Source organism: Sinocyclocheilus rhinocerous, unplaced genomic scaffold (assembly GCF_001515625.1).
Source record: "Sinocyclocheilus rhinocerous isolate Xijiao unplaced genomic scaffold, SAMN03320098_v1.1 scaffold1477, whole genome shotgun sequence".
Classification (NCBI taxonomy): Eukaryota; Metazoa; Chordata; class Actinopteri; order Cypriniformes; family Cyprinidae; genus Sinocyclocheilus; species Sinocyclocheilus rhinocerous.
In genome coordinates this window covers 190,766-205,272 of record NW_015660907.1, presented here as the reverse complement: position 1 = coordinate 205,272, position 14,507 = coordinate 190,766, and the positions used below count along the sequence as shown (strand labels likewise).

Below are 14,507 nucleotides of genomic sequence, written 5' to 3'. Positions count from 1 at the left end.
GACATTCTCTTGTTGTGGTTTGTGCAAACACACACCTTTAGTCTCTGCAGTCTCACCCTGAATAACATGGTGAGAATTGAGTCTGTTCGAGTAGATTGAGTCTCTTGACTGGTTACAGTGAGGCCTTTTTGGGAAGCCAGGGACTCAAGTGCATCCTGTGTCCAGGTTTTGGCATTCTACTTCCAGTCCTTGGCAGCTTTGAGAGAGAGGGCATTGTTAGGACCACACATGTTCTCACCACATGGCATGTACAGTATGCCATACAAACCATGCCAGTCCCATATGTGTGTGCTCAGATTTGTATTTACAGAGTTTCAGTGCAGATTATCAGATTATTATGTCTTGCTTGAAAAGTTTTCTTGTGCTATCTCTCTTTAAAATGAATGCAAGATGCATTGACATTCAAACATTTTTAAGTGTGCCGCAAGTGCTTGGGGCCGCTGTAGGTGGTTTTACAGTTAAAGATCTCTCCTGTTGACTTGTTGCTTGAAATAAATTCACCATCTCAGTTCAGACTTTAACAAGCTGACTTGATTTAAACACTTGATTTCCTCTCCCCTCTTCTCTCGTTTAGGTTATTTTTGAGGCAGTATCTGTACAAGGGCATCCGGGGTTCATCGCAGTGGATGAGATACACGTTTTGGCCCACCCTTGCCGTGAGTACACACACACACACACACACACACACACAGAGACACAGACACACAGACAGCGCCTGCTTACTTTCGCAGTCTTGGCTACGCTGTAGGAGTTCAGTCTGTCAACTACTGTGAAAAGCACTTCATGTGGATCGAGGGTTGAACAGAGATGGAAAAGTTCAGCAAACAAGCAGGTCTGGGCTGAGGATGAGAGAGACAGGGAGACAGATTGCAGAGCTGAGTGCTCAGACTTCAGGCCCACATCATTCTTGTTGTGACGGGAGAACTTTAGCCTTTGACTTCCATTGTCCAAGATATCTCTGTGTCACTAATGTAAAGCCAGCAGTGCCAATGAGGAAAATGAGGTTAATTCATATTCATTTAGAAGTGAACATGACCCCTAGACTTATTGCGCATGATTAATCATTGCACGTCATTCCAAAAAAGTTTGACTTCATAAGTATTTTATTCATTATCAAAATCCTTATCACATAGAATTATGTTTGGTTATAGAAGTAAAATAGGTTTCGAATGACAAATCACATTTAAAAAAGTGACCGTGTTCACTCGATCCATTTCCAGTGTGACTAATATTTTTTAGTTTTTTTCTTGAATTGTGTTATATCAAGAGTTTTTAGTTTCAGGGGTGATAAGTAACAGAAAATGAAAAGTGTCCGTGTATGTAATCATTGCAGACACTTTTATTCAAAGTCATTCATCTTAGCAGTTGGCATTGGTTATCTTTGCATAATGCATAGTTTTACATTCAGTGTTTGAAAAACAGTAAATAGTGTATACTGCACAGTATGTGGTAAGCTAGTATTCCATTCCATGCATCCAGAATTTTCAATAAAAATGTAATAAGAACTGAGTTGAAGAAACACAAGCAGACCGTGGAAGTATCTATTTCCCCCCCCCCCCAAAAAATGTTTTAAATTTGCTATAATATAATACAGTATGTGGGTAATTTTAAGATTCCTTCATTAAATCTGAGTGCTTTCCACATTATAGCAGAGAAACTAAAAATAAGAAGTCTATATTCTCAGTGACTTTAATTGAAAAAGATTGATATTGCTTTTGTGCAGAAATGCATGCACAGATAAATGAAGCTGGCAGAGAGAGTGGGTGGAGACTGCTGTACTGAGACACAAGAGTTCAGCTAGTGCATGAGTTACCCTTCTGACAAATGCACCTGTATATGCAAATGAGAGAATGTTTATTGGAAATAGTATTGAATACAAATGGGTGCTCCATTAAATTTCTAGTTTTCAGATGGTGATTCTAAATGTACAATCAGAAAAACAGACATAAATGTCAATGAGATGTTCTCCATCTCAAAACAAATATACAAGAACTGAAAGAAGCATTTGGACACTTGTGGAACACTTACAAAATCAGAATGTCATTTCATTAGATACAATAAATGACACTTGCTTTGATATTTTGCAAGGATGTTAGCACAAGTATACTTCATTAGCTAAAAATTTCACAAAAATATATGCACAAAAACATGTTCATAGCTAAAGCTGCACCTTTTTAAGTATGTAAACACGTTTGGGCCACTGTATAGTTGACCACTAGTGTCTTTGGAGCATGTGCTTTATTTGATTTGCATGGATGATGTAAGATGTGTTTTGAAGGTATATGTGTGTATGTGTGTTTTTTGCTAGGTAAGACACCACATTTTCTGCGGCTGCAGAATGTCGAGGTGAACGTGGGACAGAACGCCACCTTCCAGTGTATTGCTGGAGGCAAATGGTCACAACATGACAAACTCTGGCTACAGGTGAGTCATGCACACAACCTCACACATATGCATTCACATATAATCTCACATAAACGGACTGCAACATACATTTTTTATTATCATTATGTTTTGTGTGTGCTATTTCTTATTTTGTTAAACTATGTGCTGCCTCCTTTGGCCAGGATCTGCTTGCAAAAGAGATTTTAAATCTCAAGTTTTTTTTTTTTAATCCTGGTTAAATAAAACCAAAATACCTATAGAAACATTCAGTGACATATTAAACCTGGTATGATTATGCACTGAAAAAAAAAATACTTTGGATCCATTTTGTTATAGCAAAAAAAGTACTTGTATTATATTTATGGTTTGGTTCAAACCTTATTTCTTTTCTCAAAGACAAAAACAATCATACAAATATTATTTATTATAAAGACCATTTTCTTTAGACATAATCCAAAATGCTGAATACTTTCCGTACCCACTGTATATATATATATATATATATATATATTTGTTTTTTTACCACTTAATTTCACCATAAACAAAAGCTAAATTAGCAATAACATTAAAGTATATATTTTTACTTAAACTAAAGTAAAAGCTGGTGTTTAATTTAGTTTACTTACAGCAAATAAAGACAACTTTGAAAGACCTTAATTTTTAAAATATGCATTCTATTTAACTGAATAACTGAACTAAACAAGTTTAAACCAGAAGCCAAGCTTTTCATTTAGACCAATATAAGATTTTAAATAAATGACAGTCATTTTCGTTTTTTCAGTGTACATGCTCAAAATGTTGATTTTATCCCTGAGCATCTCTATTATGTGTGTGCGTGTAACGTTCACTTCATTTGCATTGGGAGGTTTTGAACCTTGGTCCCGAGACGCATCGCTTGAGGAAACTTAATAACTTGTTGGAGATTTTTGTCAGCAGGATTTCTAAGCCAGTGTCTGTGTCCATGAAGTCTTGGATAAAATTACTTTTTCCCTTGGCTGGAGACTATAAGCCTCCATCTATCCTGTGCTACAGCTCTGAGACATGAAGACATAACAGCAGTTCTCATTGTGCACAATGTGTTTTTATTGCCCTGCACCAACCCTACACCTAAACCTACCCCTCACAGGAAACTGCTGGCAATTTTTGAATTTCATAAAACACAGTTTTGTATGTTTTTTAAGCCTTTTGTTTTACGTGGACACAGGAAGTGTCCTCATAAACCATGTTTATGTTGTAGTACCCATGTCATTACACATTTGTGTCCTCATAAATCATATATACCTGTACACACACACACACACAAATATATATATATACTTTGATTTTATGCAAATTACCGTAGTTCACGTTTCATAAATGTGGCCCAGTGTTCAGAGACATTGGCTTTCAAATGCTTGCGTGCACGTTGAGAGATGCTCGCCAAAACACACACAAAGCAAACCCACAGCCCAAAATACAGCACTTATAACCCGCATCAGCCGTCAGCAGCAGGATTCCTCTTGAATTGTTACCCACAGAGTGTTCATTATTTCAGCTAGCATTGCTAACGACTAGTACAGAAGCCTTGATTCTCCTCTGTTTCTTAAGATAATGGGGTAGAGCCTCAGCTTCACTACAGAGCCATTGTCCCACTTAAGCAGAAATAACAAAAAGCTTTGGTCCCTTTCTGCAAGGCTTGTTAACATGTGGTCACTGGACTTGAGAGAAATGCTAGCATCTGTTTGGCTGTAGCTGTGCCGTGTGTGACTTAGCATGGCCAAAAACACCTTTAGTGGTGCTCTTTACCCCTGATAAGCTTTGTCTGGGATTCAAGCTTGTCTGCCCATATGGCACTTGGAAGTAAAAAAGGAGAAATGACTAAAATCCATCAGTTTCTCAATGCTGCTTTTGGAACAAAGACATGATTAAATCCTTTAATCACTACAGAGACATCAGTAATTGTCCTTAGTCTTTATTAGGAGCTGCTATTATTCATTTCAGATAGCAATAGATAGGTAAAATGGCTTTTTTACAAAGTAATAGAACATCTTTTGGCCAATAATTCAACATCCCCTCTTTATTTCTATGTAGAGTGCATTTGTAGCTCATGATCTGTTCAGTTTGAATTTAGACTGATATGCAATATATCAATGTATTTTCAAAGTTTCTGTGTCAAATTAGGTATATGTGAGTGCTAACTGCGTTAAATTAACATTTCGGTGCTGTTAAGCATGTTTAATCAATCTCATTTATTAGAAGTATGCTAAAATTAGGCTATCCGTTCAATAATCTGTGAACCTAAACAGAGGATTTTGTATTTCTGTAAAGCCATGCGTAAAAAGCCATCCATATGGTATTGTATGTATCAGTGTCTATTCAAATGTAAAAATGTATGAATATCTATGAATAATAATGAGATGATGGTATTTTTTAAGGTAGACTGGGCAATAATGTAATTGACTAATCATTTAATGTGAAGTGTGTAATTGCTGTGCCACTAGTGAAATTGCAGAAATAATTAATATTTTTAAATAGGTTTCCCAAACACTTCTAGCACCCCTTCTGCCATTGTTAGACCAAACTGATTGTCCCATCTAGCACCATTGGTTCAAAAAGATATATTTGATTTGCGTGTAGTTGTCGGTGAAGATTAAATTCAAAGAATCATTCGAACAGAACTAAATCTTTGACTTAGACAGTAAAAGTAAGTTTAAGGCCTGACAAACCGGCATTACAGTTGGAACCACTCGAGTTCCCAGGTGTACCCAGCATGACTGCAGATCTAAAGCTTCTCTTTGCAGATGATTTAGCATTGCTGTCACTGCTAGAGTGAGCACTGCGGGACAGTTTCAAGTCCTCTATTTGCTCTGTAAGACCAGGTTGTCCCAGTATCATTTGGGGAAAAAAGAAAAATGATAGAAACTTTAGAACCACCGAACAAAACTTCACAGCAGTGTTGTCAAAAGTACCAACTGCGATACCATTCGGTACTGAAATTTTAAAAAAGTCAATTCCCCGCTAAGATTTGAGCGCTGTTGAGCAGATTCTTAAACAGTGCTGATTGTTCATTGTGTTCACGCGCTTACAGATACGTCTGTGATTGTCTTCAATGATCATCGCTTCACGCTCTTCACCGAGCGCTCACACAGAAACACACGGGAGTGTTTGAAAGTTGCGTCTATCAGCGGATCCGTCTATATCCGCTGATATGACCTATCAGCCCACTATGACCAATCAGTGCTGTTCAAGAATCTGCTCAACAGCACTCAAAGCATAGCGGGAAATGGACGTTTTTAAAATTTCAGTACCGAATGGTATCGTGGTCGGTACTTTTGACAACACTACTTCACAGATATCATTTGATTGTTTATTAGTGCCTTAAATAGTTTGCATTTACTGTTCATAACTTAAATATGTGTGTGTGTTTCTTTTAGGAAAAAAAAAATAGTTTTATTTAGCCAGGATGCAGTAATTTGATCAAAAGTGGCAGTAAATGCATTTATAATGTTACAAAAGAAATGCTGTTCTTTGGAACTTTCTATTCATCATTGAATCCTGAAAAACACTGTTTCACAGACTGTTTTCAACACTGATATCAGATAATCAGATAATCAGAAATGTTTCTTGAACAGCAAATCAGCATATTAGAATGATTTCTGAAGGATCATGTGACACTGAAGACTGGAGAAATTATGCTGAAAATTCAGCTTTGCATCACAGGAATAAATTATATTATAAAATATATTCAAATAGATAACAGCTATTTCAAATTTATATAATATTTCACAATATTTTAATCAAATATGTGCAGCCTTTGTGAGCAATAAGAGTCTTACTTATCCCAAATGTTTGAATAGTAGCATTTGATTGGTTATAAATGTAATGATATAGATTTCAAGTGCAAATGGATATATTCTCTTATCATTGTCATCTTATGAAGCTATATTCACAAAGCACAGGACAGTTATATATTGAGAATCTGCACTGCAAGTAAGTTCATCATTATCCTGTGATACAATATGAGGCATGCAGGTATTCTGTTGTCAAGGCTGTTATCTGTCATTTCAAGCGGTGATTTATTCTATTCTGCTTGAATTCCAAATTTTATTAAAAATGATGTGGTGTGATGTTGATGTGTCCCCTTAATCATTATAAAATGGAGAAGTTAAATGGGCTTTTCATGAAATTCAAATTCAGTGTCACCCCTTTATATGTAAATTGTCTTTGTAGCACACAATTTTTAAAGTGTGAATTTAGACTGAAAAGTACAATATCAAATTTTCAATGTCAAACTAAGTCACTGTTAAGCATATTATCAAATCAAAGTTTTGTGAACCTACACAGAGGATTTTGTATTCTTTGAAGTCATATATAAAAAAGGATTTGTCTATTTGTTGATATTGTATGTATCCATAGTGTAAATGGTTTTGTTTGACACAAAGTCAAACTTTAGTGTCTGAAACCCCATTAACCATGGTAAAATCATTCTAACTTCTCATGGTTTATTATGAAATGGTTGCAACACATGATATAAGATGGCCATGTTCAATTAAATAACTATGATTATTTATTATATAAATCACAACAAACAGTTTTTCAAGTCATATACAGTAGTTTATTTTAGCTTATTAGTAAAAATTGTAGATTGATTTAGAGTATAATCATCATCTGTGACACATCCAATCAGATTTTCTTGTACAGTAATGACCCATCTTTGTAGTATTAGTATGCATCTGATTAACATGCCAAATCTAGAAGCTAACAGAGGTTTCACATATAGTGGCAGCGTGATTGGGTTTCTGGAGCAGTGTGTTCTGTCAGCGATCACTGCCATCTGGCTTTGCTGAGCACGTCCTGGGAGGGGTGGTGCGTGCTGGGGCAATATCCCTCAGGCTGTGAGCGCCTCAGGTGCTCAGAGGGTCCAGTGTCATCTTGGGAATTCAGAAGTGTGTGGATGCGTCTGCCTGCGTACAGTGTGTGTGATTAGGGAAGCCAACAGAGGGGTGATGTATAACATCATTTCCCTGGGGAAATGAATAGAGTGGAAGGCAATATGCTGCACAACACAGGCATGCTAAATGAAATATGCATTAATTAATGCATGCGGTTCCAGGGATTCAGTCCAGGGGGAGGAGGTGGGGGCAGCGTGTATGGCATGAGTGGCATCGTTCCAGCCAGACACTGACAATTAATAAAGAGAACTTGCTGGGGGTGTAACTTTTAACGGGAGCTGAGCTGAAAAGGCCAAAAGTTTGACCCGGTATAACTGAAGAAATGCAGACTAAGTGGACCTGCAGAGATATTATTTTCTTAATCAGTTTTTTGGCCTTAACATCCTCAATGCAAGATAAATTCACTGGAGAAGTAAAATTATGCTCAATTAAGTATATTTCTCATACCCCATTGGCAGTGTTTCTCGTTTTTCTTGTTCTTACCTCGTTAGCAATTAAGAGATTTTCTTGTTTTAAGAATAAATGTCATTCAACTTAATTATTACTGTTGTTGTTTTTTAAGCCTACTATTCAAAGGTTCATAGTCGATTTTTAAATTTTTATGAAAGAAGTCTCTTACGCTCACCAAGGCTGCATTTATTTGACCAACAAAACAGTAAAACAGTACTATTGTGAAATATTTTATAAATATATTTTAAATTGTAATTTATTCCTGTGATGCAAATCTGAATATTCAGCATCAGTGTCACATGTTCCTTCAGAAATCATTCTAATTTGCTGATTTGCTGCTTAAGAAACATTTTTACAATGATCCGTGTTGAAAACAGTTGTGCTGCTTAATATTTTTTTTGTGGAAACTTTGACTTTTTTCAGGATTTTGTAATGTTTTGAAAGTTCAAAAGAACAGCATAATAAAATATAAATTATAAAAAAATATATAAATTATAAAATATAAATTTACTGACCCCAAATTTTTGAACTGTTGTGTATGCATCAGAAAATATCTGAATATATGAAATAAATTGACAAATAGTTCTTGTTTTGTTTTAAGCCCAAATCTCACTAAAGTAAAAGTTTTTCCTCCATTTTCCCACCAAAACATTGCTCTTTTTAATGTACAGTAACATGTCGGTCAAGTTTCAAAAAGAAGGGAAACACCATAAAAGACTAGGAATATTGTGGATGAGTTGTATAACCGGTTAAGCAACAGAAAGCGAGGAATGGTGTGTAAATACGAGTAAGCGTGCTCAGTTTTGGGCAGGTGCCTGAACTGTAAGTACTGGCCATTGCATTCTCAATCCTCCATAAAGGTGTCAGCCACTGAATGTATGAGTGTGTTTGCAGGCTGAGGGAGCGCGGGGGAGTAACACACACTGAGAGAGATTAAAACGCTGAGTTTTATAAATGGGGTGCTCACAGAGGGGTGCAGGGGTCATTAATAACCACCGGCTGATGGCGTAGAGAGAGAGATAGAGGGAAAGACAGACAGAGGTGCTTGTGTTGTGAATGTACCTTCCTGCTGGTGACCATGGAGAAAGTCCCATTATTTGTCATTTTCTTCTCATGTCTCTTTTATTTGTGTTTGCTTTTGCTCTCTCAGGATTTCCTTTGTAAATATGTTTCCCCTATGCATGCCTCTGTCTCTTCTTTTGATAGCTTTCTCAGCCACAGTAACTTTTTATTGCTCACAGGTTGTTCTTTCATAGCTCAGGAGTTTTAATGAGTTCACAATTATGTTTTATTGCAGTACTTGGAAGGCAGTAGAGTAGATATTCCTCAAACAATCAGGTTAGTTTGTTCTAAACTCCTAACCTTAAGTGTAAAACTTCTGCAACTAATTGAGCCTGAATCGCTTGGCATTTTCACTGTTTTAAACTTTAAGATACATTTTTGTTCTGGTAAATGTTATAGGCCCACTTCTTATGAAGTTTGAAAATCTCCCATCTTTATTCATACTGTTGAATGAGCTGTCAAAAGTACGTAGCTGACACTCATGATGTCATTGTGATATTAGTATACAGAATTTTAATTGGTCATCTTTCTAAAACCAATTTGCATACCAACTTGTGATTGGCTTGACGATTTATGCATAATGATGAGGTTTTTGAAGTACAGTAAGAGTGTAGAGGTATAAAGTAAATGTGAATAGTAGCGCAGATCATTTTGTGATTGAAGAATGTCATTAGAAATGTTTGTGTTCATATTGAGATCTCTTTTGACTTTTGATTGCAGACTTTGGCATCATGGCCAATATGAACTCATTTTGAGACTTTGTTGAGATCTCTTTTAAAATTCCACTAAAGAAACATAGCTGATGATTACTGAGGTTTTTTTTTTTCTCAGGATGAAGAAGTAGACTTCTGAATTTGCTGTCTATTTAATCTCTTTTAGTCTATGAGCAACAATTGAGATGTCTTTTGTGATTTATCTTTCCTGTGGGCAGCACTTTCCTGTCATTACTCTTCGTTTCTGTCTCAGACACATTTGGACGTACAATAATTTTCATCTGCCTGCATTATCATCTTTATTTCTTTTTTCCTCTTTCATTCCTGTTTTCTTTATCTCTACTTCAAGCCTATGTGGTGCCAAAGCTCTCAGTTTTTCATATTTAATGTATGCTATTCTGCGTTGTTATATTAATTCTGACAGTCATTTCACTCTCTCATGTCCTCTCACAATCTCACCCTGATGCAATTTTAACCCAAAACCCTCTGTGCCTTTTTAGCCCATTTATGCACATTTGCATCACAGTGTCAGAGGGAGAGATGTGGGAGAATGAAAAGTTTTAGATTAATTCTGGAAGAAACCATTTGCACAGGTTATTAAAAAAATCTATGGGTTAAATTAGGATTTTGGAGGTGGGAAAACCCATTTATCCGGTTTGGATCTTGGTGGTTGAAAACAGCTTCCCTCAAAATAATTGACTTGGTAGATATCGGTCAAATGTTAAGAAGTCTCTTATGCTCACCAAGGCTGCATTTATTTGTTCAAAAATACGGTAAAATAATTTTTGCTGCTTAACATTTTTGTGTAATCCATGATACACTACCATTTAAATGTTTAGGTAATTAAAATAAAATAAAATAAAATAAAATGTGCGTGTCTTTATATATACATAATAAATATACACAGTACACACACATATATTATGTAAACAAAAACTTTTATTTTGGATGCGATTAATCGCGATTATTCATTTGACAGCACTAATATATATATATATACCTTTAAGGCCAAAGTATACTTCGGTTTTTACTCGTACGCGAGGGTCCGTGTACACTGCGCGTGACGCAAATTACATCACCAAAATAGTACGCGTGCACTCGTATAATGTATAACGAGTGGTTCCCTGCATTATTTTAGGAAAACGTTTTGTGATTACAGTATATTGAGCTGCTGCAATGGATTAAGATTGGTTATATTATTGGATAATTGGTTATCTGAACGTTTTCCATTCAAGAACTGTGAGTGATTTTTCTTCATCTTTACTGTTGTTTTGATCTATTAAGCTGCATTCACGCACGGATCTCTTTTGAAATATAAGAAGTAATGTGGTTTGTCCTGTCCGTTTAATCCCTTAAGACATAACTGGCTGTGTTTACATTAATTTTGCGTCATAAAACCATTTTGAGATGCAAGTGCATTAAACCACACGGAGTCGCGCACAGCCGCATGCGCGTCAGCATTTGAAATTGAAAGCAGCCTTCTGCTAGTGAGGTTCATATTTTAAATATATAAGTCCACTGCATTCCAAACCACATAAATGATGACTTCGTAGAGCATTTGTAAGGAAAATACAGACGGGCGAGACCGCACACTTCAAGTGTAACTTCAAACAAAGTGCGCGACTCTCACAGAGCATCTTGTGCAATGAAGTCCGCGAATGTCCTTGTAATTCGCTTCAACCTTTCCGAACTTTATGAAAGATTGTTTTACGGAAGATTTAAGTGAAGGATTGGAAGCAAGCAGAATACGGGTGTTTCTAAAGCAAACTCAGCGTCATCGCGCATCTGGTTAAAAACTAAGGTCAGAATCAATTCTGAAATTCTCAGAATCAATCCAGAATCGTTGGAGAGAGAATCGCGATGCATCGATTTTTTTCTCCCACCCCTAATATATATAGCCATACACGTATGTGTGTGTGTGTTTTTGTATATATTCAGCTGGTATGGTCCTATTTTCATTGTAAATTAAAATGAATACAATTACCATATGTCTATAGAAATCTCTTGAAGCCTTACTGACTTCAGTATTCTGATATAGATATGAACTCTTCTTGAATTTTCACTATCTCTCAGTGAATTACAGGCCTGTGCCTCTCAGTGTGGCAGAGGCAGTGCGCTAGGCTAGTTAGCATGCAGGTCTTGGCATCCCCATGGTTCATGAAACCCCTCTCTGCCTCTGACAGAAGACAGGAGGCCCCCAGGGGCCCTTTATCCACACCACACTCTCCCCACAGACTCACATCAGCAGAATAATAGCAAGGTCTGTGTGAATGACTGTGCCCAGTATGGCCTTATTGATATGCTGCTGGTCAGCGTTGGACCTTTCATGTGAGAGTGAATGAAAGAGAATAATATAGTGTTGATATAGCTAATGGATTCATAGACAGAGCGATGACCTCAGGTAGAGGTGCTAATGACAGGTGACAGCTGTAATCTGGGACTGAACTCCAGGGCGTAATCTGGATCGATTCTCTGTAGTCTCTGTTTGGTATGATGTCCGTGTAGTTGATGAAGGGCATGTGGGGAATATTAACCTACTGTAAAAGAAATGCAGTAGACTGCAGAATTTTTCTCAGTTAATTTTTAACTTCTTTCTGTTGTCATTAATTAGCATAACAAAAACTGTACTTTTATTCTGTACTTTTAGTGCGTATTTTATTTTATTATTTTAAAAATGCATGGATGATACTTTATCGAGCTTTTTTTCTCCCTTACATTTTGTATGAAAAATTAAGTGATAATGATTTTAAGCTCTTTTGGGCCAAATTTGAAGGCAGCATTCCATTTGTTCTTTACAGATTTAGTTTTTAATATATTTTATTATATTTAATGTATGTTTTACCTGTAACAACCAAGTATCAAACTCTATTGGAAATAATTTTGAGCTGCTGCTTTGTGACGTGTAGTCGTGTACTGTGCAGATTTTCAGTCTATGTAGAGTGTTTTTTTTTAATGAGATTCCATGTTACTTGCCTTAGAGGTCAGCTGTCTAAGTAGGGCGCTTCCTAGGTTTTGGAACAGAGCTTGTGGGTGGATTCAGGATATTGGATGGAAATACAGTGAGTTTGCAGCTTGTGCGTGTTGAGTTTCAACACCTACCTAAATGTCTGCCAACATCGCGGATCTGTGCGTGTTTTTTGCGGGAGGTGTTTATGTGTGTGATGATGATGCAGAAAGCACTGTGTTATCTACACTCAGACAGAGAGAAGTATTAGTGAAGGTTTTTGGAAGTCTGTGTGTGTGTCCGTAGACTGCCTGCGAGCGGCCTTCACTACAGAGATGGATTAGAGCGCAGTAATACTACAGCCCAGATAAGCAGGAGCCGAGGAGTTAGTACTTCAAACATTCACAGCCACTTTGTTTGTCTGTGTGAATATTTATTTATTTAGTTTGTATTCCGTAGCCTCTTGATGCACTGCTCTCCAAGTACCCGGCACTTCAAAGTATACACCGCATATGTGCATTGAAATACATAGCTTTTTCACAGACTCTCCATCTCATAGGAATACAGTTGTTCAGTTTCCAAAACCTAGTGAGCTGCCTACCTAGACAGCATTATATGGCATTGCAGGTGAGCTACCGACTCAAAGGCTGCAGAGAGAGCATTAGGAATGTGAGACTGACCACTTTTAGAAAAATAAATGGGAAGAATCATAAGACTCAGTATAATGGCTATAGGAATGTAAGTTATGCCTTTCAGTTAATATAGCCATTTATGATTAATTTATAATACCATTGTTGTCATATGTTATTGCTCAACTGAAATATTTTATTAACACAAAAAGTATAGCTATATTTGTATGTATATTACCTAAGTAAAAACTAGCCAAGAAGGCCACAGAATGAACTGTCTTGTCTTAATGGGACTTTGGAAACTGTTGCAGGGTAGTTTAATTATGCAGCTTCTATAAGATACTTCAAATGTAGCATTATGCAAATACATTGTAGAAAAAACAATCCATACCTTGGCACAAACTCAGTGATGAAATTAATTCAAGAATTCTAGAAAATGTTGATTTTAAGCATACTTGCTAAAAACATACTTCATTTCCAATATTTATATTATGCTTACAGTAATACATCTTGCAAGTTGGATAGTACATCTTACTTTACCTGGATACATGTACAACAATATATACAATATAGCAAACCTTGGATGGGTGATTGTTTATATTGTTGCAATGTAATTTAAAATTGTATTAATGCACAGCTATATATACATTTTGAAAAAAAAAAAAAAAATTATATATCACCCAGGTTGAATATATGAGTATGTCCAACTTTATCTGCATACATACAGTATACTTAAATAGGGGTTTATATATATATTTTTTTGCCACTACAGGACATAAAGATATTAAAGCTTTCACCGTGGACGAAGCGGAGTCCAGCCCGGGGTCGTCACATGTGGTTGCCACTCACTTCGTCGGATCCGCCGGGATCCGCTCGACCCCGCCGCCTCTGCTCACTCTATAGTGACTCACTCTTAGCTCACGCTAAGCCGGGGCTTCCGCTCACGCTAGTTACAGTATGTGGAAAATAATGTGTTTTTTTAACTTTAAACCGCATAAACACATTTCATTACACCAAATACACAAAATAATGTTCTTTTTAGCAGCATCATATGACCCCTTTAAGGTATTATAAAAGTTAATATCATAATTTTCTGTAAAGCTGCTTTGAAACAATGTATATTCTGAAAATATACATATAAACTTGACTTGACTTTATCTTAGCATCATGCTAATCAAAGTCCTGGAGGCAATCGTGAGCTTCACATAAGCAGCATTGTTTATGTAGCACCTGAACATTTGGCTTTGTTCCAAATTTGTCACTTAGACCCGAAACATACACTATACAAATGCATGAACATAAAGGTATATATATATAGCTATCTATATATATCTATATATAACTATATAAAGGTATATACTGTATATATATATATATATATATATATATATAT

At 36.3% G+C, this 14,507-nt stretch overlaps 1 protein-coding gene across 1 annotated transcript in view; it reads left to right on the top strand.

The window, feature by feature from the left end:
• The window catches only part of LOC107726133 (receptor-type tyrosine-protein phosphatase T-like), a 121,401-nt gene that overhangs the window by 31,294 nt on the left and 75,600 nt on the right, over nt 1-14,507 (top strand). The window contains exons 4-6 of the mRNA XM_016535644.1: nt 575-656; nt 2,309-2,424; nt 8,917-8,926. Coding sequence (XP_016391130.1) covers nt 575-656; nt 2,309-2,424; nt 8,917-8,926 — 208 coding nt within the window. The remainder of the gene's footprint in view (nt 1-574; nt 657-2,308; nt 2,425-8,916; nt 8,927-14,507) is intronic.